Genomic DNA, 26,018 nt, shown 5'->3' on the forward strand with positions numbered 1-26,018 from the left:
TAAATCCAAAACACAGCACTGTACCAGCTACTAGGAAGAAAATTAACTCTATCCCAACCGAAACCAGGACAGCAAGTCTGCAGATGATGTAAAATTGGGAGGAGTAGTTGACAGGCCGGTGGTTGTGCTGTCACTTGGAAGGACCCTGACAGGCTGGAGAAATGGGTGAACACGAGTCTCGTGAAATTCAGCAAGGGGAAACGCAAACTCCTGCACTTGGGAAGCACCATTACAGGCTGGGGGCTGACCAGCTGGAAAGCAGCTCTGCAGAAAAGGTGCTGGGGGGGTCCTGGAGGACAACAAATTGAACAGGAACTGGCAATGTGCCCTTTTGGCAAAGAAGGCCAATAGCTCCTTGGGCTACAGTAGGCAGAGCATTGCCAGCAGGTCGAGGGAGGTGATCCTTCCCCTCTGCTCAGCACTGGTGAGGTCAAATCTGGAGTGCTGGGTCTAATTCTGGGCTCCTCTGTGCAGGAGAGACATGGTCATACTGGAGAGAGTGGAGCAAAGGGCCATGGTGATGATTAAGGTAGTGGAGCATCTGTCATATGAGGAGATGCTGTGAGAGCTTGGACTGTTATGCCTGGAGAAGAGAAGGCTTGGGGAGTTTAGCCATGTGTATAAATGCCGGATGGAGCGGAGTGAAGGTGGAGCCAGGCTCTTCCTCAGTGGTGTTCTGGAAAAAGAGAACAGGCAATAGACACAAACTGAAATACAGAAAATTCCATTTATACATCTGGAAAGCGTGGAAATTCTTAGGATTCTCAGGTTTTTCTTTACAAAGCTGGGAGGTTGGGAGGGAGACTGTCCTTGATTTCCTAGGAATCATTCGTTCAGCTGAGATTGCCAATATGAGCATCTCTTGGCTTAAATGCCATTTTTCATCAACTTTTACTGAGTTACTGAAAAGAATATTTAATCTCAGAAATTACTTGGGTTAATATTTTCTGGACGGTATTTTTAACTTATTCAGACTTATGGGAAGCTTTGAAAATGGGGGTGTGATCTGACTTAAACTGGAAAAACATTTTCAAAATACGTAGTTTCTCCATTATGTCCACTTATTTTTTGATAACTATTGGATATTTACAAACTTTATGCAAACAGAATTCATTCTGCCATTAAGAGTTTTTCACAAATAAAATCTAGATAAGAAGTTCCTGAGTTGGCCCAGTGATTATCAAAGCATTTTTTTAATTTTCTGAAATTGTTGTGCTCTTGGAAAAGTACATAGTAGTTTTCATTTAATTTTAAGTGATCTTTCCTTGGATAAAACAATTCAGTTTGAATATAAATTTTAAAAGCTCAAATATTGTTATTGTGGTCATCATATGAGCAAAATGACTCATAAGACATAAAAAATTGTTAATAGAATGAATCAGAATGCAAAAGAGGGATTTCATGGTACAGTATGATATAAAATTAAGCAATGATTTTATCTCCTTGATCAATAAGAATTTGAACTGATACTTTACCTTGAATGATAGATCAATGGAAAAAAGGGAACCTTCCAAACTTTGAGAAGTGCAAAAGTAATTATATAAAAAAATGAAGTTCTTTTTTTCCAGTCTAAATATAGATCCCATTACACTGTTCTCGCTGAATTCCTAATTCTAATAGAGTGTATGCATGCTTTTACAGTACAGATTTTAAAGTATTATCTGTAATTTTAAGTATTATCTATATAGCAGAGACTGTCAAAGAAAAATTCCCTCTGACAGTAACATTAATGAGGAAATGTAGAAAGCTGATTCAGCTGCTTGGATATGCTGTTTTGTAACAATATTTGTAAATATTTGTTGTAACAAGAATTGTTGTACTTCTGTCAGTCAAGCTTGCTGAAGCCAGTAATGCCAGCATAAAATGAGGTAAATGCCATGAATCAGCTCAATGAATGTATTATGTTGATCACATCTTGACAGAACTTGGAAAAAATCTCAGCAAACTCATAGTTCTATGTTAACTTTGATCTTATTTTCCTTTTTCCTGTGTATTTTTCATATTTATTTACCATGTATGTTTTCAATATTTAATGGCAATTTATCAGTCATTACTGGATCCAGTAGATCCATTTTCATTTCCATTTTCCTTGAACTTAACTGTAGACTGTACTTCTTTAGTAATACAAAGGCCAGTTTATTGAACTGTATCATTCAGTATTACTCAAATACTTAAGAGTTTAGTTCAGAGGACCTTCAGGATGTGCTTGAGGGTGTGTAAACTTTAAAAGAATATAAGGAGTCACCTTTATAAGGATGGGAGGGCAGCAGAGGGAGAGCACAGAAACCATTTTTTCACATTGTATTCGTTTCTAGTTTCCCCACAAGAAGCGTGATGGCTCAGTTCCCACCTTCACAAGAGCTGCTCTGTAATGGTGGAGATACGTGGGGAAGGAGGCATAAGCAAACTGGACAGCAGAATAATGGGAGCAGGGTGCTGTCTCCTTCTCTAGCTACATAAAGCAACACATTTTACGTAAGGTGTCCATCTGGCTTTCTCCTTGCCCACTACAGAAGAACGTATCTAGTAAGGGATCAAGTAAACTGCAAGAAGATGAACAAGAACTTTTTAAAAATATAAATCAGCACTGGTTTTGATTTTTCTTTTCCTTTAATCAGTGCTATCCTTTCTTCTTTATAGATTATTTAAAAGAAAAACAAGTAGATTGGTAATATTTTGAAACGTTTTGCTTAAAAAATGTTTTAATAGTATTTTATGCTAATTTTACATAACACATACACACTATTTCATACAAAAATTTACAAACCTGAAACAATACTGCAACCTTCATGCAAATGAATTTCCATGTTCTTGTATATATAAGGGCTTCAATAATCTCATAAATCATTAAAGAAGATTGGTTATAATTTATTTAAAAAATAAGATCCATTTCAAGCAGCTTTCTTTACAACTGCTTGAGTAGAAAATGAGGATGCAGCTTATTCAAATGAAAGCAACATTAACTATTTCTGTTTATAACTGGAGCAAAAATGCTGTAAATGACCAGTCATTCTCTTCATAGATACATATTTTACATGTGTATTTCATTATGTTATCACATTTCTTGTTTTCACTAAAGCCAATACAATCTCTTCCAGCTGTTGGTTATAGTAAAAAGTTTATGTAGCTTAAAGTAAAAACGAAGACCTTCATGGTGGTAAATCAGGCTAATCCCTTACTTGATCTTTACTTATCTAATGTTCTGTTACTGTGGCAGCATGCAATATGCCTGCTTCAGTAACCATAGTAGTCTTTATTATGCCTGGTCTGTATGAAAAACTGTACTTTCAAGTTCATTGAAGTTTAGATTTGCTTTTTACTGCATTGCATGAGTTCAGCAAGGGGAAGCAGTACATGTTCTTTACTCCTTATGCAAGCAGTATAATGAGTCCTCCATAGCTAATTAGGACACCCCATAACAGATTTATTTTACATAATTAATTATCTTTAATGGGGTTTTGAATAGACACCGTTAGTATTCCAAGTTTGCAGTTTGAGAGTTGTGCCTTACCTATTCTGTGCCCTTCAAAAAAGGCTTCATATACCAGATCTTCAGGTTGGTATAACATGACTTATTTTTGTAGTGGACAGTTGAGCCATGTAAATACTAGGCAAGCATTTTATCCACAGTTCATGCCACACTTAAAGGAAAGCATGTTTAAGGGGAGAATATATTTTTGTCCTGTTGTGCATCATCATGTTGTACCCACATGTTGCATCATTCAGTCTTACGGTTGTTAGTTTTACAGAAGAAATCTTAATAGCTGTGTTCTGCTGTGTCTTGCTGTGCCTATGGGAAACCTTCAAGGATAGGTCACCTTCCAGAATGGCAGCCATCCTACAAGCAAAGAAAGGCATGCTCAGTTAGGCCTTTCCTACTAGCTGAATAATTGACTGTATCACAGTGTCTGCTTTTCTCGAGAGTTCAGAACCCACTATGTGGTGCTATATGAAGTGCTCCTACTTGTTGTTACCCTTTCGTGCTTTCTCCTACAACTTAGGTAGCTGTCTGCTGTGTGGTAGCTACTCACTGCTGTTTGTGAGCTTCTGTGTTAGAGACCTGCTAGTGTTATGGAAGTGTGTCATGGAGACTGACAGAGAAATAACCACTGCAAGAAAGTGGCATGCAATGTTTCTTCTGAAGGTTTCAGTAACAGTCTCTGGGGAGAGGAAGGACCTCCTGCTGCTTCTGATCGGTTTAGAGATACAAACTTGGCTAGCGGAAGTCCCCAGCATACTAATGTGCTATTCGTGGCTCGCACGAGACCCATGTGGTTGTGGATTTTCAGATACTGTTCCCCTTAGAGGCATCCTCAGGGATGGGTTTTCTGGATATTTATCTCCTCTTTTTCCTTTCCTTCCCTTTTCCTTCTTTGGGATGATGGTGAGATGCCAGGAACTCCAGAAAGGCACGTTTATGGCAGGAATACCTGCCTTCCCGTGTGGAATTTACTATCTTTTGCCTTGTCAAAACCCCTTTCTTTTACTTTTGCTCGACACTGGTTGCTAGTGTGTCTGTAACTTTGCTGAGCATAGCTGGCAGCAGTCTTTACTACCTATATGGAGAAGAGGGTGCCTCTTCCTGACACTATATATCACTTTGGGTATAAATGTTATTACCCATGGGATGGTGGTCTACATGGTGGTGGTTCTTCATGTCAAGCTGTTGAAGAGGACACAGGACTGAAATGCAGCATTGCGCACTGGATAGTACAGTCCTGTATCACATACTTGGGTGGATTCAGACTCCAGGTTCAGGCCACGTAGAGTGCCTGAAGGGGAAGTCCTGCATGACACTGTAAGGCTGGGTTGTATGGTACCAGGTCTCGGCATGCCACCTTGCATGCTGTCGAGGTCCTCTGGAGATGTCCCAGAAGCTAAATGTATGGGTACTGAGGGCACTGGCCTCATACCGGCTCCCCACTACTGTTCCAGTCTTCACAACTGCTTTCTTCATTATTAAGTGATAAATTTACTTTGCTGGATGCATGTTTTATCACTGGATGAATTCAGCAGTGATGAAGAACTGCTGTGAGTGTACATATTTAATTTTGTGACTACAGTTCCAAATTTCATGTTATCTACAGTTATATTTATTAGTGACTGAAACTTGGTTTCCTTCAACTTTAGAGAATCACAGTTATCTTTTCTGTTAACCTGTTAGTTTTATTTAGAAAATCCATTTAAGCTATATTAAAAATATTTGTTTTGATGAGAATTACTCATCCAACTGTTCCCTTTCTGGTTTCAAATAGTAGTTTTTTGCTTTGAATTATGAACTTCAACAGCTCTTTAAATACTTAAATTTTTATGCTAGAATATTAAGGTTACACTTGTGCCTCTGGACAGTTTTGCTAAGGAACAGGTTCCTTGTGGTTCAGTTTGACATGTTATTTTGCTATCCTGTTTATTTCTGAGGTACTCTTGCATTTCTGTCTATTGTCTGTATATTAAATTATAATTCTGTAATTAATCAAATTAAATACAAGAAAAATCATTATGGTAATATGTGTCTGACAATTAAATGATGTCTGAAAAAAAAATAGTTGAATCGTGATTATAATTACGAGACTGTTTCTGTAGTTGACTATATTACAAATGTAATTCTACCTAAGTAACAAGTCCCAAATGTTTCATAGAAGCACAGCTAGATTTTTAACTACTGGCCTAATGAGACATAATAACTGACAAATTTCAGCTTGCTAAACTTGACTCAGGTGGAAGTAAGAAAAACATACATGCATACATACATTTTTGTACTTTAGATATTTATATGCATATACATCATTCACATTCAAGGCAGTAAAAAAAAAACCCACTTCACTAATGTAAATAGACTGAGTTATTTATCTTTTGAGACTGTTTTCTTAAAACGTCTTATTAATTTGCTTACTTCCTGAAGTCTCTTTTGCAACTGTATTATGAAAGTCTGAGTCCTAACATAATTTGTTTTATAAACAGTAAATTTAATGCTTTTCTTTAGTTAAACAGGTGTGAACTTGTAGAGTATGCAGACAAGGTGGCACACACCTATTTTTTAATAGTCTTGAAGTAGGAAAACATCGTCTTACAATAAGGGTGACTCATCTAGAAATGTGGTTAAGATCAGGCTAATACAAAACATCCTAAAAAATTTCCATTAGGACTACTGCCCTCAGGGTAGATATCTTTGAACTCTAGTTCAAACATGTAAACTTTAAATGGTGCTTTTCAGTAGAAGCTTGTAACTTAGTTTGACTCTCTCTCCTCCTCCTTTTTCTTAAGGGCCCTTCTTCTGCAATGAATTTTTCACAAGAGTGTGCACTTTCAGATTGGATATTTTGCCTGCACAGTTAGCTAAATAAGTATCTGCTGATGTAGATACAATTGTGTTCTGCAAGTACCAAGAAGAATACTGTAATGCTTTCAAACTGTTTGACTGTTGGGAGCTACATACTATGTTTTGTGTTATATGAAGAGCCCACATGACTTTTTATTAAAAAAAAAAAAAAAAATTTGACATAAGCCGGGTTTATCAAAGGACAGATATCTTACTCAAGGTAGGCTGTGTTTTCATGGGCACACTCATTAACTAGTGGCTGCTCTCTGCTGTAAGGCAAAGAAATAGACTGGCAGATGGGGAGGTGGTACTCAGTTATTGTCAGGTGAAAACAACCCTCTTCCTTGTCTTCTACCACAAAATCTTCCTCTCTTTCTTGTATACTAATATTGGTAGGGGCAATGTCAAATTTGGCTTTTGGTTTTTGTGACTACTGAGAAATGTGGAATGGGTAAACAAAAAATTGTTAGATTTTTTGGTTACCTATGTTATACGAATAACAATTTCAACTCATTCTGTTAAGCATGAATGAACTAAATGCTTGGCAGTACTTACTTCATTCTTGTGTTTACAGTGGTAGAAACATCTGTTATGAGATACTAAAAATGCCAGGGAGAACCATACTGAATTTCCAGACCAGTCAAGCCATTGCTGTGTAGAAAGTGAAAATGGAATTCTGATAAATTAACTTATTATTTTGAATTCACTGCAAACTTCAAAAGTATTTTGATGAATAGGATGTTCTTCCAAAATAGTAGGATTTGTAATGACAGACGAAGAATGGCGTGGTATGAACATATGTTTACAAAAACAAGTGTATGTATACACATATATGTGCAATTAAGAGAACAAATTTATGTCTGTAGGCTAAAACCTATTTGCCATTCAGATGCATTTTTATTCTTACGGTATTAATTCCCTAGGATATGATATTTATGGTCTTTATTCAAGCAAAGTATTATTTTAATTGCTGCTTGTTTGTGGCATGCTTTTCAGGGTAAACTTAAGTCACTCGATAGAGTACACTTAATACATTATCTAACTAAGGTAGTTCCATAAACATGCACACATTTTAATTTATAATTCTGGGTGAGATCCTACGATAAAGACTGTAACAGGTGTTACTGCATAATACTGTGATCTAAAGCTTTCAGGATATCAAAAAAGGGCACAGAAAAATTCAAAATTAAGTTTTCTGCTGGAGAGAGGAGGGGGTTTAATGGAACAAATTCTGAAATCCTGTATGAAATTTATCTTTAATGAAGAAAATTCCTACCCCTTTCCTGATAGAAAAATTTAACATTTACCCTAACAGAGTTTGGCAGTGTAAAGTTTTAACTATTTTTAATTCTATGCCAAAAATGTGCTCTGAGTGGATGTTAAATGTGATGCAGTATGGGGAGGGTTAGTCCATAATCAGGTACAGCTGGAAAGAAGCCAAGAGTAAATGGGAGATGTGTATTGGGAAGAGGCGGTTTCCAGGGAAGTAAGTTTAAAGTAGAGGAAGCCAAAGCAAGAGAGAGATTTTGACAGGTAATGTAGGGAAGAAAAGTAGAACAGTGGTGCATGGTGGGAGGACCAGAGGTAACACACAAAAACTGAACCAAGGGACGTTCCAACTCAGTAAAAGGAAAAACTCTTTCACCATGAGGACAGTTAAGCAGTGAACAGGTTGCCTGGAGAGGTTTTGTAATCTCTGTCCTCAAAGGTTTTCAAGTGCTAGGAGGGTAAGGGGCTGAGTGACCAGGCCTGACCTCATGGGTGATCCTGCTTTGAGAAGGAGTTGGGACTAGAGATCTCCTGAGGTCCCTTCAAGCCTGAATTATACAGTGGTCCAATGAAAAACAAAATTTTGTTAGCTGACTATTAAAATTCTTTGTGACATGGCTTTCCAAAATGACTGTTTCGTTCACCCAAACAGACTTCTGAAAACCAGGAATGAAATGCTGGACGCGGTTGGCTTCACTGGCAGTCAGCAGAACTCACGAAATTCGTGGAGTTATGAGCCAGTGCTCCAGCTGCATTCACTGGGTTCAGTGTGATTAAGCAGAGTGACAGAGAGCTCCATCGGCTTACTAGAGGTGGGACACAGCCAGTCTTGGGGAGGAAGGCTTCACTCAGCCTTCCTTCCCACAATACAGCAAAGGTGCAGACCATCTAAATTAATTAATCTAAATTAACATATAGATCTTTTGGGCCACTTGAAACAGTTGGGATTTAAATGGAAATTGAGTTTTAAACCTCAACTAGAACAGAACTGTTACTTTGCTGTGATGATTTTATAAACAATAATTTCCCAGACTTCATTTTTCTTAATCATTTAAAAGCATGTAGCATCTTTTCAATGTGTGTATTATCATTACTTTAATTTTTCATACTTTAATAGACTTTCCCCCTATAACACTACATTCCTCCTCCAGATTAAAAATACATTTTTTTCACGCTTCATTCAATTTTGCTTTCTTCTTTATTAAATTCAACCTGCAAATCTGAGTCGCTCTTTTGGTAGCGGTCTCTCCTTTCTCATTTACATTACAGGAAGTTAGAGGTTCAAGGGGGCTGGGGAGAGGAGTGAGATGGGCTTTTGTAGTTGCAGTCTTTGAGCAGCCTCTTGTGAGGTTACTTTTGACACTTGCTGTTGATAACTGACTTCTTTTTAAAAAGAAGAACTGTCTGAGCGTAAGTTATGGTGCCTTTTTGGATTCCACAGCCTTCTTCCACATGTGGATTTTTGCAATAGCTCCAGTCTGACTTTCTTCATTAAATTACTTAGTTCAATAGAATCTGCGTTCTTGAAATCTGATATGCCAGTCTTGTTTATTATGTTCATCTATCTTGTATCTGCATTCCGTGTACAGTACTAAATTCAAGTGGCTCTTGCTCTGATTTCAATCTACCCACCGGTTTCTTTCTGCTGATAAGAAATTAATTCAATATGGTTTCCCATTGACCCATTTTTTAGACTATAAAGTTATTCTGTATTAAGTAGAAGCCAACTTTGATGCATGTTCACTGTATTTTTTTGCCCAGTGAATCTATGGGAAGATAATTTCTCCCACAGTTGTGGTATCCTGTGATTTCCAGTCCTGTGAGAACTGGCCATGCATTTTTTTAATTCTCGCTTTCATCTGGTTGTGATGGTTTATAAGCAGATGTTTATTGTTCTCTTTCTTCCCCCCTCCCCACTCTTGCTCACTTAGTACAAAGCCAACTGATACCACTATTTTTGTTGTCATGTTATAAATATTGGACATAATAAATGCCCATGATTCATAAAATCATTGTAATTATCTTTTTGGAATCCTCAGTGGTTAATTCACTTCTCCTGCTCACAAAAAATTGTTTAAAAGTCACAAGTAATTTTCCAATAATGTTAACTCTGCAGCAGCTTTAAAATTAATTTTCAGGTCTCTATGTCTATTTTTGTAAAGAAGTCTTTGAGTTCACAATAGAAAGTGAGATGTTTACTTAAGAAATGCATCTGATTGAACTTATGTGGTATGTAATTATAAAAAAAACTTTACACATGTGACAAGTATGCATCTTTATATTCAGACTTGTTTGAAGAGCAGTTAGGCCATATTTTTATAATTTCTTTTATGTCTTTCACTACTAATTTATTTTGTGGTGGTGTTTGCTGTATTTCTGTCCCTGAAATTTCATTGAAGTCTACTTTAAACATAATTAGACTTTACATCTATGAAATTTCTAGCTGCTTATGGAATGGCTACCCCAAAGACATTAGAAATCTTATGTTTTGGTCTGCATATTAATTCAACATCTAAAGGATAAAATCCTGAATTACAAGTGAGAGTTCCAGTTGAATTATTAGAAGTGAGTTGAATTATTTTGATCTGTTTGCTTAAAGAAAGGAAAATGGTCACTGAATTTTGAACCTGTAGTCAATAACAACAGAAAATAAGAAAATACTAATTTTCTGAAATACTTGCTTTATGGAGCAGATCAGGCAATAACTTGAAACTGTTGTCTTGGTATCAACAAAATATTAAATTTTTTTCCCCCACCAGTAAAAGATCTAAGAAGTTCCCCATGCCAAGATCTTTGTCACTGACTCTGCAACTTTTTTGATACCGAGGTGAGCAGTTATATCTGCTGTCTCCCTGAACAGTATCTTCAATACTTTTTTTTTTTGGTTATTATGTAGTATATATTGTTGGGAAGAGGATTTATGCTATCTCCTGGGTTTTTTTGCTTTTCTCAGTATTGCTGACACTGCATTTAGTGATCTGTTGGAAGTGGTAAGTGGTATGAAATTTTCAAAAAGCTATTTTCTTGGTTGTCGTCTAGTGTCAGTAATGTGGACCTGAACAAGTACCTTTTCATACAAGTCCCTTATTTAAATGGGCTTTGGGGACAGGCCTTATGTGATGTTTTCACGTTGTACAAAATCATATAAAATATAATATGAATTTTATATTTGAGATGTGTGTTGTATAAATTATGTTATATTAACTGTGCCTTGAAATAAGTCATCTTAAAAGTAAATTTACGGCTGTTGAAAAGGTTCTGTCAAGAGACAGCAGTATATGGATCAAAGGTAGTGTTTAGCAGATTAGTAATTTTGATTGACTTATCTTTGCATGAAATACTAAGGGTTTTTTTCTTGATCACAGACAACCTATCACAACAAGTTTGTATTATTACCAATGTGAAGGAAGCTGTTGCACAAGTAGGTTTTCTCCTTCATGAATGTCTGAAAAGTCAAATAAAAGTAAGTACTACTCTATGGCTGTAAACTGTATGATTAACTTAATGTTTCTGGTTGTCACAACTCGTAAGAAACAGTCTAAATAATGTGAATACAGAAATGGAGACCTCCTGTGTCACTATAATATTTATTACAAGAGATTAACACCAGGTGTGGAAGTTACCAAGAAAGAAGGGCCTTCTGCCCAATTATGCTGTAGAGGGGGATCTTACAGATCCTCTTAAAATGTATATATTAGATTAGAGGAGAAATTGGATCCAGACAACAGAGGCCATTTTGTTTAGATTTTATAAATTCAGTAAGCCCAAATTGGTACAAATATCTTACAGAGGAAATGCTTCTGTTACTTTGAAGTCTGAATTACAAGTCTGAACCAATTACAGAGTGAATTGTATTCCTGCAGAGCTGCGAATGCAAAGTCAAATTAATCAGCATTTTTGCAGAGAGATAGGGGTACATTTCACTTACAGCAAATGCTCATTGAAGCTTTTGCTGTAGGATATTGATAGAATTTTCTACTGGCATTTAACTTTCTTTTCCTTTTTCATTATTCCTACTAATAGAATTATCACATATTTTCATTTTCCCAAAGGTGATTAACATTTGGTAATTGCTTAAATCTTGACTGATCTTGGGGTGATTCTTAATTATATCTTATGGGATGATATCACATCTTTCTATTACCCAGAGAAACAGACATACACGTTTCCTGATTTGCGTAGTTACTTCTGTCATGGTTTTATTCATGTCTGTTGATCTTCTGCATTGTGTGCTTAGTTAAGAGTAGGATGTTCTTCTGTAGCAAACTGTATTGCTATTTTATATCTAGAAATGTCATTTGACATTGTACTTGCAGTTTTTGTTTGGAAAAAATGGTATTTAGTATGGAAAATCATGCTTTATATCTATTAAATGTCTACATTTAGAAGTACAAAACATTAGCAGAGTTGAATAAGATCTTTTCTTCTCTGAATAACTGTATAATGGAGCAGAAGTATGTTTCAATTTCACTGATACCAGATCCATTGCTATTTTTTCTTTTTTTCTCTCCGTTTAAACTATTCTGCAATTACTAGGAAGACATCACTTACCCATATTAGAAAAAAAGTACTTCTTTTAAGTGTTGACTTAGCTATATCTATATATTATGTTTGCATATAACTACTTTAATCATACCATGAGAAACACATCCAAGCCAGTAAAAGTCAAAGAATGCATTCTGTTTGAATAACCAACATGGTGACTCCAAACTTAGCAACCTCAAATCAGACTGGTACCAAGACTAGTTAAAATTTACGTTTCCAAATTTTCATTGCAAAACTAGTTAATTGTTGGGTTGGTCAGGCACCTGAACCTGTGGTGCATTTGAATAAAACACACGTAAAATGACCATAAACAAGGTAATGAGAGCATAAAATGAGAAGATTCCTACTGTATGGGACTGAATTTTCTTGATGGCTCTATTAAATCAGTTTATTTAGTTGATGATTTCTAGCACTGTTCTTCTCTCTTTTGATCCGTGTTATCTTTCTTCATAATGAAGTTGATTGTTAAATTTCTCTTCAACATGTTCAAACCATTCCTGCAAAGTGACACCTGCCAAAGAACACCATCAAGATCCCTGTCTTGTATTGTTCCTTGAAACATCCTTAGTCATCCATTTTATGAACCCTTAGATTGAAAAATCTATAAAAAGTAATATTTATGTATTAAGTGTCTTGTTTTTAAACAGTAAAATCTCAGAGTTGATTTTTAAGCTTACCAATATACAGAACTTCTAAATTTGAAGCACCTTAGAATATATCCACTGGCTTATGATTTCTCAGGTGAAGCACAGTAACCTTGTGAGAGAGAGAATTGACTCTGTACAATGTGATAATTATTTTAAGTAAGTTAAACGTACTGCACTGAAAGCTGGGCCTTTTCAAAGGGCTAATTGGAGGGTAATTGATCTAAATAAGACACTAATTGGGAATCATTCAGAAGAGTACATATTATCTGAGGTTTAAACTAACTATGGTCAATATTTTAACCTTTTAGATAGTTCTGACACTGTAGTTCTTAGTAGTAACCATATTTACTCTTAAGATATCTGTTAACTTCTAGATGCATCCTTAAAGAAGAATTCAAAAGAAATTGTTAGAGGGATTTCTGAGAGAGACTTCAATAACATGATAATGCCAATAACAGGGAAAAAAGACCTAAAAGTTGAACTGATGAGATAAAGAAAATGAAAATAAAAGCTTTTCTAAAAAAAAAAATAAAATTAAGGCAACAGTTATTGCTTGCAAAGTACTTTAAGAGTAAGGAAATAAGTAAGTAAGAATAATAAGTAAGAATCAGTGTTACAGTAAACTGTATAACTAATAAATGAATGTTTTGCAGACAATATCTTACTGTGAAAGACATAAGTTGAGTCTTTCCTTAAGTTTGTTATTTAGCCCTTTCTTTTGAAGCAGGCAAACCTAAATGGGAGCTGAAGGTGTTTTCTTCTGTGGCTGGAAATTATGTACTCCTGCTTATTCAGTGACAAGGTGCTCCTGTCACATGAAGTGTTATCAACTGGATGTTGTTTGTGTTATTTTTGTGACTGGATAAATATCCACAAGCAGTACATCCAAATATTTGGTTGTTTTCAATTAGGAAATGGAGTAGTGTTTCACTAGTAGAAATTCACTAATTTCTTAATCATTGCATTGTCTGTCTGCTGGATTGGTATTAATTGTGATTTTAAATTCTGATATAATTTAACTAAGTTTTACAGATACCCAATGTCCAGGTATTATTTTTTGATTTTATGAAAGTGGATGTTGAGTAAAGTTGAACCTTCAGCACAGGGCATCTGATAAGTAGAAAAACATTAAACATATTTATTATTCCTATCTTCATGTTCATAAAAACTTACCATCTCTGCTTGTTTACACTAGCTGAATATCAATTGCTACAACAACCAGAAGTGATTGAGCAAATCCGTATACTTCTTTCTATTCAAACACTGAAACATTAAGTGACAAACACTTTTTACTGAGGTGGTATTTTCAGGTAATTTTTGCTCTCTCAAGTAGCTGATAACTTTGATTAATATTAATTTTAATTAAAAAAATACCTTTGCATGGGATACTAACATACCAAATAGAATAAGAATCAATTTTAGTTGATGTATTGAAGCTTCTAGTTAGGCAGCTGTGCTTACTTTTCCAGGAGAGAAATCTGATTTAATTTTTGCTGGATAATATGGCTGTAAAACAAAGGCTCAGTGTACTGCTTTATCCAATTGTTCAAGTTAAATCAAAACTCTGATATGCTAGATTATTTTTTAAATGTTCAGGAATACTTAAGCATCATGTATGGTAATATCTCAAGAAAAAAAAAGTAGGCCTTCTCACTTGAGTCATGTTCTATTTACCTTCTGAAAAGACTCTGGCATGCAGTATGCTCCTGTTCATCTAAGTATGTGCAAGGTTGTAAAGGTACTGGGGATTTCTGATTTTACTTCTGCAGAAGCTCAAGCCAGGAGAGCCTTGGAGTATTGCATTAAAGTATTTTAAGTAATTCTTGCCTTCTGTGACTTTTTTAATCAAATTTTCAGCCCAAAATGTTTCTAAAATCTTTAGTGCATAAATATCAGCTTTTGGGTTTCAAACCACCTTCCTTTGCAAACAAGTTAGCTCCCCAAGTATTACAAAAATAAACAAATATAGCTCTAGATAACAGCGCAAAGCCTTTTTAAATGTTGTATTTGGTACTTCTGTTGGATTGTGGATTAAGTGACATTTCGAGGGAACACAGCAGGGTATTGCTTCTGTTGTTTGCTGCTATATACAGTATGTCTTCTGGGCAGAAATAAAGCTCATTTGAGCAGTGGAACAGTGAGGTTTGCTGGTTTAATAGAAGCAACATGATCTTCTTTTTTGCCTTATTTTCAAGCGTTTTTTTTATTGGCTTCAAAGTGTTATCTTCTTTTAGGGAACAAATTCCCCTTCTACTACCTGGTTTGCTGTTTTACTCAAGGCAATCCTGAAGCTCATAATGTAGTAGAATCTACTTTTTATTTTAATTAGGATAAGATAATTTCTTAGCTGGTATTATAGTTAAAGGTTGCAAAATAAGTATGTCTGTGATTAGGACAGTATTTTAAAGTATTTGTTGAGGAAATTATTTTCAGGAGAAATTCTAGGATTCTGCAAATGACAAGACTCATTTAGAATACCTGTGCACCTGGTCTTTCATATGTACTTCTTTATTTTATTTTTAGTTGCATGAAGACGAAATATATATGTATTTGAATATTATAGAGTGTTTCTCAGAATTGGGGGTCTAAAATTATTACATCGACTTGATCCTATGAACAGTGTTTTCATCTCTGGGAACAGTTGAACATCCTAACCCTGGCAGCAGCTCTAGCGTCTGATACTTCCAGGGCTGTTTCTGGAATGGCTCCAGCATAGTAGTATGCTTCAGCAAAAACTTGCAGAAAACTCTGCAGGGTGTTGGACTCCATGCTTCACTGTTGAGTCACCTAAAAATTTGAGCAATTTTTAATTCTCATAGTGGAAATAATAATTGCCAGTTTTAAGTCATTTGAATGAATAAATTCTGCCATAATGGTGGAAGCTGTAGCAGATAGTTAAAGCTGAAGTCGAATTTGTGACGTGGTAATTTTATTTTTTCTAATCAGGTTGAAGCTGTATCAACATGTCTAAGCAAAAATGATAGCCATCTACAAAACATCTTTTCAGGACAGTGCTACAATTTTATTTGTGTAAATGTAAGTAGTAAGGATGCATGCTTTTAGTTTTGCACTTAAACTTATTAGTAATGGTAAATAATAATTACATATTTGAATAATAAGTTGTTTGTTATTTCTGTCCTCCTGGTGTATCCATTCTGATGTTTGGTGTTTCTGATGTGCACCGAACTAGACCTTTGAGATACTGGTCCGTTCTTTCTCTCGTGGTTCTGTATGTCCATCAGTATGTTGTCAAACCAGCCATGAATTCTTGAACAAGAGGGATGCAACTGAAAGTAGTTTAAAATTTCCTTTCATAGACACTGTATTGAAGTGAATTGTCTCAAGAAGAGGTATGTCATATGTGTAGTCATCTAACTGCATTGCTACTGTGGTCTAAATTAGTGTTTCCCATTTTGGACATGTACGTGCCATGCAATCTGTATTTGGGTCCCTGTATGGGAATGGGAAGGTTTTAGATGAATCATATCTGAGACCAGTCAAGCTTGTTTTACATATATATTTCTTAATGGTAATATTATTAATCTCAATTTTTTTTAACAGCTATAATTTTTACCAGACGAAAGCATTACAAATATATTAAAACCAGCCAACCAAACAAAAACCCCCAAAACCAAATAAGTGATGTATCTCTTTTGGTAAATAACAGATCTTTGAATTCCATTTTTATGAAACCACTGTTTGATGTTTTCAGTAATTCTAAACATTTATTTTCATTTAGGATAAAAAGTATGCCATTCAGGAAACCCAGCAACTAGTGGATATGTTGGAAAAATCAAATATTCCTCTCTCATATCCAGTTGTCGTTATTTTGGTAGGTAACTCCTGTAAGTTACTGTAGAAAACTTCTAATGGAATATTTTTAAATGTTAGACTAGGTTTAAATTGCTGCTAACTCTCAATAAAATTGTAAATTTGAACTGTAAATTGGACTGTAAAGAGCATTATTTGCACTTGAGCAAATGTACTGCATGCTGTCAGGAAATAAACCAACACTAGCAAATGACAATTTATTAGTTATATATTTCTGTGAAAGACTCATTGTGGCTAGTCATATTGAACTGTTAACTCTTGCTTTGCTGTTGTGCTCCATCTCTGCTGGGGATGCTGCAAATGATGTAGTCTGCTTGAATGCTCAGTTGAAACAGAATTAAGTGGCTTTATTTTTTTATATGCTGGGTGGTTTACTCAAAGTTTTAAAATTATTTTGGCTTTTGTGGTCCAAGTATTAAAAATTAACTTTGAAGTACTTTTCAATATAACTTTAATACATACTTCACTATTGAGATGTTGTAAGATTGAAACATCTATTCTGGTATGTGGCAAAAGTTTTAAAGTGTATTTTTGGCTGAAATTCTCATTATTTGAATATCACTGCCAGAATAATTTAACAGTTCATGTGGACAACAGCTGAAGGTGTACATGACTTATTTTACTCAGATTGTTAAAAAGGAGAAAATATGAGTAGATTTGAAAGTGTCCGTGCAGTGTAACCAGATCCAGTTAATTTTGTCATGTTTTCTGGTTTAATAGGTAGGGATGAGAAGTATTGGGTGGAATGAGTGTCATTAATGCCATGTGTCACAAGGAGTGTGCCTCTGGACTACATTTATTATACTCTCCAGCAATAACACAAGATAACATATTATGATGTTAAAATATAATTCCATATATGAAGCTCTGTAAAAAGGAATGAATAGTTATTTTACATGGGGCCTGAATAGTTTCTGAAGTGCATAGTCTAGTGATCTGGAGGTAAAACTGAGCATTTACTTCTCAAATTTAGGCTTAATCTGAAATTTAAGTGATGAAATTTCATTACTGAGCTAACAAATAAATGAGATATCATGAAGGACAATTACTTTTACAAATAAAAAAGGTTACATCCTTACCTATTGTATGCTGTTGTCTTGGAGTGAGCTATTGTGTTTCTATGAACATCAATATTTAGCACTTTATTTCTAGACTTTTTTTCTTGACCCTGTTTCTGAGGAAGTTCAGGTTAGAGCTTTAATATTACTGAATTTTTAAAGATAAATTATTTCTGCCTTTGATAATCAGAGTAATGACATGCCTCCAATTCTGTTGCCCATTTACAAGGCTACTGGATGTGCAGAATGCTCTTCTCTGGACTGAGAATGTTTTCATTAGTCCTTTATCAAGAATATAAAAAAACATTTCTGTCTGTGTTAAATTTTGGGGGTGTGCAGATAAAGTTGGAATTGTTAATCAACCAGGTCATACTGTGGTCTTAAAAGCATGCTTATTTTGTGCTCGGTTCATAGCTAATCTCTACTCCGGGCTTTGAATTAAGTGCTTTTTTAGCGTGACACATGGAATGTGAGAGCTTTGTTTTAATAATTGTAGCTATAAATATTCTGGACTTAATATTTCCTGAGAAATAAGCATTATTTGCATTCACACCTATACAAGCTCACCATGAAACTCAGGTTTTGTCCCTAGGATACTAGATCTTGAAGTCATTGTAGAATCCAGCACCTTTTTTAATGAAAGTGTACTTGCTTGAGCAGCCTGCAGCATGCACAAATTATTTAGGTGGACACCTTTTAATATAGCCTCAGGAGAAAATGATACATTTAATCCCTTTACTCCAGAGCCATCAGTTGTTCTGATGTAGCTGACAACTACTTGAAATTTCCCAAAACTAGACAGTGGGAGAAAAGTCTCATAACTAGGTGGAAGCAGTTACTAACATTTAAAACAGATACACGTATATTTGTTAAAAGTATCTTTAAAAAATGAAGTACCCTAACTATAAAAAGGCATTTTATGCTGCACTTTCAAATTTTATGGAGTTACCACACTATCTTTTAGAAATACAAGAAGGAAAAAATAGGAGAACTGGAAAGTATGTTTTAAATGACTAAAGAATTAGCTAAACAAATCATTGTCTCATATTAATCACTGGGAACTATTTAAGTCCTTTAAACTTCTGATCCCTAAAATTCATTACAGATGGTATGGCTGGGGGATAGAAACTTCCTTCAGCAGTCTTTAATTAAATTCAGTGTTGGGTGTCCTCTTCACTAAGGCTTATGAGTGGGATTCTCCTCAGCTTTATTCTTCGCTGTATACTTCATTTAACATAAAACCCAAATGCATTGTTAGTGAGAAGTCCTGTAAGACACACTGTTTTGATGTAAAAGGGCATTAATATTTCTTAGGCAGATGTGACTCAATTTTAAGCAATATGATGACATTCAAATGCATAGGTTTTAGGTACTAGCTGCACGGGAAACATTATTCTTTTCTACTTTCAAAAATAAAACTGTTCCTGATAGTGAAGAATTGAAAGGATAAATGAGGAGAGCAGCTAACTGCTTCCATTCTCCTAATTCATGATCAGGAACAGTCTAATGTAGACTTTTGTGTAATTGGAAAGTGCTTGTCTGTTCCTTGATTTCAGGACATGTGTAACTTTTTCTTAACAATCTGATAATTAAGAGAGTTTTATTTTTCCTTCCGATATTCAGCTTCTTTAGTGATAAAAATGACAGGTGTTATTATTGTGCCAGATTGTCTGTTTAACCAGCGTGGGGAGAATTATCCCAGTAAAAGGATGAGCTTGCACTGGACATGATGACTTCTGTCCATATTCCCGCCTATAAATTGCCACAGATTGCAGTCTGTCCTTTATCCTGGTGCCTGACGGGAGTTTTTTGGGGCATCTGTAAGCTGAAGCAGCAATTGGACTACTGTATCTGGACATAGCAGAAAAGGGAAGATTAATGTTACAGGAGAAATAGGAAGCATAGAGGTAAATTCATGCAATTATTTGTCTGCATCAAACCAGTATCCTCTCCAACTCTGCTATAACCAGAAGAATCATATTCTTAAACTGACTTTTCTGAGTAATACGTGTTCACGTTTGTAGATGCTATGAATGGATATTATTTTTATTTTGTTCTTACTTGGGGTTAGAAAGAAAGGAATGCTAGTACTTCAGCTCTGTAGTTGCCACTGTTCGCTTTTCAGTACAAAAGTAAGTTTGAGAAAAATCTCTTTTTAAAGCTGTGGAACAGGTTAATGGTAAATAGGTGTTAGGTTCTCTCAAAATAATAGGTTTTAAAATTTCTTGTAAATAGCTGTAAATGAGCTATGTACTTAGCCTTGTTTTGGGTAAAAAATAACAAAATAATAAGTGTTTGAAAGTTATCTCTGCCTGTGTAGTAGAAGACAATAGCTTTGCTCCTGGTGAATATGCACTTAGACAGTAAACAGCTTTTTAAAAAGGTTTGCAAGGGAAAATGAGTAAAAATCTGTTATCTGTCAGGATAAATTGAACATAAGGTACGAAGGGAACTTGAAATAATTTTCCCAAGTACAGATCTCTGGGGCTACCTCTATGCTCCTACCTCTCTGTAGTACTTACAGATAGGTTTTATATTGATGGAATCACTCAGCCAGAAAAATATTTTCTCTTTCTTTTAAGGGGAAAGGTATTTCTGCTATTAATAGATGCTGCAAGTTCGTATGTACAAATCATCATCCTTAATTTTGGTTTCTACAGTTAATAGAAACTTTGTAAAGTAAACTGATTAAACTGTGGAACACGTAAGCCTAAAAAAAAAAGTTGATACCTCCCTGGAGATACCAGCTCAGGTCCTGGAAGACCCACCATGTTGGTGCAGCATCCCTGCTGGATATGAGACCTGCCTTTCCCTGCCCAACAGCTCAGGACAGCTATATCCCTACTTTATTTTGAAGTAGTTTCTGCTTTTTAAACTTGAAGTGTTATCTTGAAATTAATCTAATATAGGCAACTAATATGCTATACTGAAAAGGTAGTGAATTCTGTGAAAGTTAGATTAGAGCTTAGAAAAGAATGTTGTTTGTTTTCTGATTTAATTAAATAATTTTAATATGCAGTTAGAACATTGTGTTCTGATGTGTTCTGGCGTATTGGTTTCATGGGAATTTGAAAAGAAATAATTTTCATGTCACTAAATATATAAATAGTGGAATTCAATAGTAATAGAAGCTAACTAAGAAAAACTTTGTTAGCCTGTATTTTTATGTGTGCTTAACACATAAAAATGAGATACTAAAAAATGGCAGTCTAAAATAACACACTATGGAAGAAGTGGAATTTTTTGTTTTTTTTTTATTTGTTCCTTTGCAGGTGCACTTGGATATTTCAGAAAATATTTCTTTCAGCATTGGGATGGAAGAACTAACTAGGATCAAGAAATTTGCAAGGGAAGTGAAAAAGAAAAATATTTTGGTTTATGGTCTCCTTATCCAATATAAGGTATGTAATTCTTTTTCTATGTGCAAATTATTTTCTTTTGTGATTTATATGATTAATGATAGAATCTTCATTTAAAACAAAATCAAAGAGAAATAAATGGCATCGAAAAGATTTTTTTTGGGAAGATTTTTGCCTGTTCTTGTCCAAAGTTCAGAAGAGCCTGTAGTTATCGGCAAAAATGTAAGTATTTTGATTAGAGAGGAATAGATGGTAAACACTTTTTTAGAAGCATGCAAAAAATGCCAGGGCCCTTTTTCTTTTTGCTTTTCTGCTTTGAAAATTGCTTTTTGCAGCATTAAAAAAAGTAAAAAATGGTAAAAATACATTTGATCAGCAGTTCTGCAGAATTCTACATTCCTTATCAAAGCAGTGTTTGGTATTCAGGTGACAGAAAGGGCATGCCATATAGGTGTTGAAACAAACAGTGTCCACGTCTGCAATAGCAGCAAGTTGCCTCAGCTGGAGGTAGAAAGGGTTAGCACTCCAGCATCCTTTGTACTCACAAAAGCTATGTAAAATAAGCCATTTTGCCTGGGAAACATGTTCTGCCAACCAGAAAAGTGGGCTGCCTTGCCTCCAGTGCAGATATAGTCTTTGCAGCTTCTTAACTTAGTTAACAGTGGAGGAAGTAAGATACTCAGTGGAAATTTTAATAAAGAAGAATAAATGTAATCTCAACTGATTTTTTTTTTAGGTTGAGTTGGGTGTTTGGGTTTATATATAATTGATTAAAGATGGCTATGGTTATATATCTTTTTCTGGTATACCAAAGACTTGATTTTCCCTCCAAGTTCTATGGCTTTATGAAGAGCTATGAGTATCAATACCTAGGCACCTTATAATGGTAAAAAGTAACACTGCAAATATTGTAAGTACAGTTTTTTCCTGTTAAAACTTCATTGGGTGTATATATGATTTTATATGCAAATGGATCAAATATACATACGTGTATAACAACAGTTAGTAAAGCTGACTGGAAAAAAGGAAAAACTTTTATAATCTTCAGCGGATTTTTGTGACCATGGCACCAAAACATTTTCTCAATAACAGGCATGTATAACAACAATGTGAGATCTGAATGGAAATTCTTGATTCTTGGTGGTAAGAGAATTGCAGCAGAATGCTGCCTTCATTTTTTGAAAATAAAAAGCTAGAATGATTATGTAAGACCACTGCAGGCAGAGTTGTCGTTTATTAGTATGGAAAAAGTATTATATAGAGTAAAACACTTTGCAAAGTAAGTAAACTACTTCTAGCTATCTTGTTTTAAAATGGCTTTAAAACATCTCCTGCTCATAAAGACGGGGATATAGTCCTGAGTTCCTGCTTGTCAGTGTTTTGACAGATGACTAACAAGTAGTTTATACAGCTCGTGTACATATGTGATATACGTATCAAGTTTTCTTTTGGCTGCAGATCTACAAAGAATGTAATTGTTTCTAGGTGAAGACCTATGGAAAGTCTTGACATATGAATCTACAAATGACGTAACCCAAACTTTATTGCTGGTCTGGGGGAGAGTGAGAGGGGGGCACTGTGAACAAAAGCAATTTAAGTGAAAAGACATGTTTAAAACAGTTTATTTTTTTTTTTAAATTCCAAAGCATGATTTGAGAATCACCAAGGTATTTTACTTTTAGTACAACCTATTAGCTAATAGATGAATCCATAGGTGAATTCCATGCTTGAGGATAGAAAGGTGAATTTCGTACAGGCATGATGAAGGGTCCAGAGGAAGTGGAAACACAAAAAGCACCTGCTGCTATAATGCAGGATACTCAGCCTATTGTCGCAATAACTTCTGTCAGTATCCACTTTCCAGAAGTCTGTGAAAGCTATAGTTTATTTCAGGAAGAGTGATGACTATTTCACGGAGCTTCCCCGTAGCTGACAGGTTTATATCATCACTACCAGACATGCGTGGCTGATATACACAGGTTTACTAAATCAAAAACAGGGATAAAATGTAAGGGACGAGGAATTTATTGAGACACATGACCATGGTAATACTGAGGTGAAATTATTTTACGTTTAGAAGGGTTATATGATTAAGTGGGTGTCATGATATGTTGATATAAAAGATGGGGGCACTCTTTAAGATTCTGCATTAGAAAAGTAAATTTGTTGAAAAAATATTGTTTGAGAGATATAATTGTTTTTTATGTTTTGGAAATGGAAGTGAAAGGCTTTTGGAACCTAGAGTACATTTTTGACAGTACTGGGGGAGATGTGAAGCCCTAAGATAAAGTATAAGTCTTCATTTTCATTTCTTAAATGCAGTGTTTATTTGGTATTTAGAAAAAGCTATCAAGTACTTCTATGAATATTTGATACTCCAAGAAGCTAATCAGGACAATTAAAGGAAAAGGCTTTAATGTGCTTTATAGATGACCTGCTTTGTATCTTCCATTTGCTCGAAATGAGTGCATGTTCATGGCTTGTACACAAATAGTTATTTCTCTCATAAACATCATGCATGGAATACCAAGTTACTGATACTGATACAGAGATTGGATCCACTTCATAACAGCTCTAGTTTGCATCCTGAAAATATCATTGATTTAAATTTCACTTATGAAAATATTTTTAAAGATAGTTCTTTTCTAAAACAGTTCCGTAATGTTAGAAATGGTTTACATATTCAAAACAGAGTGGAAAAGAGTATTCAGTAAACTCCAGAGTCTGAACTTGTGGAGTTAGCTTTTGGGGGTTTTTCAGATGAGTTGAAGGAAATAGCTGATAAGCAAGGTGAACTAAAAATAGGGAGAAAAATCCAGTTTTTATAGAAGATATAATTGGCATATGTTGATGGCAATGTTAGTAAAATTCCAACTGTTTTGATTTAATTGAGTACTTTACCTTAAAAATAGCAATGACTGGTATCGTATTATTATATATGAGAATAAATTTTTTTTTTAATAGTTAGTCTAGTAGGGTGTAATGCAGAACAGTCAATTCTGAATATTAGGAAAAGCTATAAAAAGAAGCCAAGTTATTCTTAAATAAACAAAATTTTACTTAAAAGGAGTGTTAAGAGTTGCTAAGAAACCAAAGAATATAAAAGGTAATGTTAAGACATTGCATCCATGCGGGGCTAGAAATATATTAATCTTAAAAGCACTGGTTTATGTCATTCAAACTACAAGACTTGGGAGGGAACCTCAGCTGCATGTGGTAGTTATTTGTTGATCTGTGTTCTGAGCAATGCAATAATACTGAACTTGGGCCTTGATCTCACAAACATGCATTATTATCTTTAAACATATCTTAGGTAGTTAATGGTTTTATACTTAAATATGACAGTAATGTTTTAAAAAAAAAAAATACTGTTTTCTCTATTTACTGCTATTCTCCCTTTTAAAATAATAATGTCCTATGACTGAATTACAAAAAATAGTCAACACACATAAAAAGAAAATATAAGCAGCATTTCCTAATATGGGAGCGCAAATTCAGAAGCTTGTAAAGGTTGCAGTAATAAAATCTTGGTCTAGAAGTTTCAGTAATAACTTTGTTATTTTTCACAAAGAATGAAAAGGAACAATTATAATCCAAACTAAAGTGTGCATGGATGGACATAAGAAGCCACAGAAAGCTTTAAAATACAAAAGTAATACTAATATATCTTGGTTATAGAACTATATTAATTTTAAATAATCCTACTTGAGAGAGGCACTGACAGAATGTTGGGTCAGAACAGCAAATATGTGCTAAGGCTTGCCTGGGGTAAGGTGGCCCCAAATACTTTTGCCTCTGAAACTGCTATTTGATTAAGATAAAGGAACTATTCACTGACAGTCAGAAAAATCAGTCAGTCACTGACAGTCCATACACTAAAAAGACAAATGACGCAATAGAATAATTGTTATGAAGCTGCTTGAAACTAAAAGGAAACTGAACTGTGGGTGATTTCTTATGCAAACATACTGGATGTTTATTGTAGTCTTTAAGACTTTTTGAAGACAAGAGGCCTATCTACAGTGCTTGATGGCTCAAGAAATAGAGTGCTAGATGTGTTTTCTGTCTAACTTGTTACACCAAAAAGGTAAATGTTTACAGTTTCTTTTTCATCAAAGACCCCTTAAAAATAGTATTATGTGCAGACATTAAGGCAGTGGTTCTCAAACCAGGGATCACAACCCCAAATAGGATCATCCAAGTGGCAAAGCAGAAGGTGGTTTGGCAACTAGTGGCGAGATAATGAGCCTGAAGGGCAAATGAAGTAAAATCACAAACTCAAAGTTTGATAACTTGTTGAAAACAAATGAGCCATGCCCTACGTGACCCCTGCATGCTTCTTAATTCATTTAATAATCAACGTAGGATTGGTCAAATGATTGCAATCTGATTAGAATGATTGGGATGCTGCCTGGAGGCCTCTCTTTTCTCAGAAGGAAGATTACATTCATTACAATTTCCAGATTGTAATGAATCTGGAAACCTACATCTATTCATAGAAGTCCTTAAGGCCAAGTAATTACTGTTTTAGTATTTTCAAGAGCCAGAAACTGAACTTTTAAGTATCCTACAGACTATTCACTCTTTCATCAAGGAAAATTGGGCAAATGAGTGATAAGCCAGAGTGATCTTGCTTGCACAGTGTGGGACAGAGAGGGAAATCAAATCCAGTTTGAAATTTTCTACATGAATAACCTCATAGAAATCAGCATCTGTAAGCTTATTAATACAAAGGCCTAGCAAGTCATTCACCAGTAAAACCAGAGATTGATATTTATGGAGGCTGGACACTATTTTATCCTTAATTATTACTACTGTCTGCAATCAGTCATGACTGCATATTTTGCAATAGGTAGAACTGACACGAAAAAGGTTTATAAACATTGACTTCTAAAATAAAACCACAAGTAACTCTTGATGGAATTTTCAGTGAACAAAAGCTACAGAACTGGGGGCTCTATTAACATGATACTCAAGAAATCAAACATAA

At 34.9% G+C, this 26,018-nt stretch overlaps 1 protein-coding gene across 1 annotated transcript in view; it reads left to right on the forward strand.

The window, feature by feature from the left end:
- The window catches only part of ISPD (isoprenoid synthase domain containing), a 118,759-nt gene that overhangs the window by 45,326 nt on the left and 47,415 nt on the right, over nt 1-26,018 (forward strand). The window contains exons 5-8 of the mRNA XM_009326091.1: nt 10,954-11,051; nt 15,727-15,816; nt 16,520-16,612; nt 20,942-21,070. Coding sequence (XP_009324366.1) covers nt 10,954-11,051; nt 15,727-15,816; nt 16,520-16,612; nt 20,942-21,070 — 410 coding nt within the window. The remainder of the gene's footprint in view (nt 1-10,953; nt 11,052-15,726; nt 15,817-16,519; nt 16,613-20,941; nt 21,071-26,018) is intronic.

This window comes from Pygoscelis adeliae, unplaced genomic scaffold (genome assembly GCF_000699105.1).
Source record: "Pygoscelis adeliae isolate BGI_AS28 unplaced genomic scaffold, ASM69910v1 Scaffold15, whole genome shotgun sequence".
NCBI classification, from domain to species: domain Eukaryota; kingdom Metazoa; phylum Chordata; class Aves; order Sphenisciformes; family Spheniscidae; genus Pygoscelis; species Pygoscelis adeliae.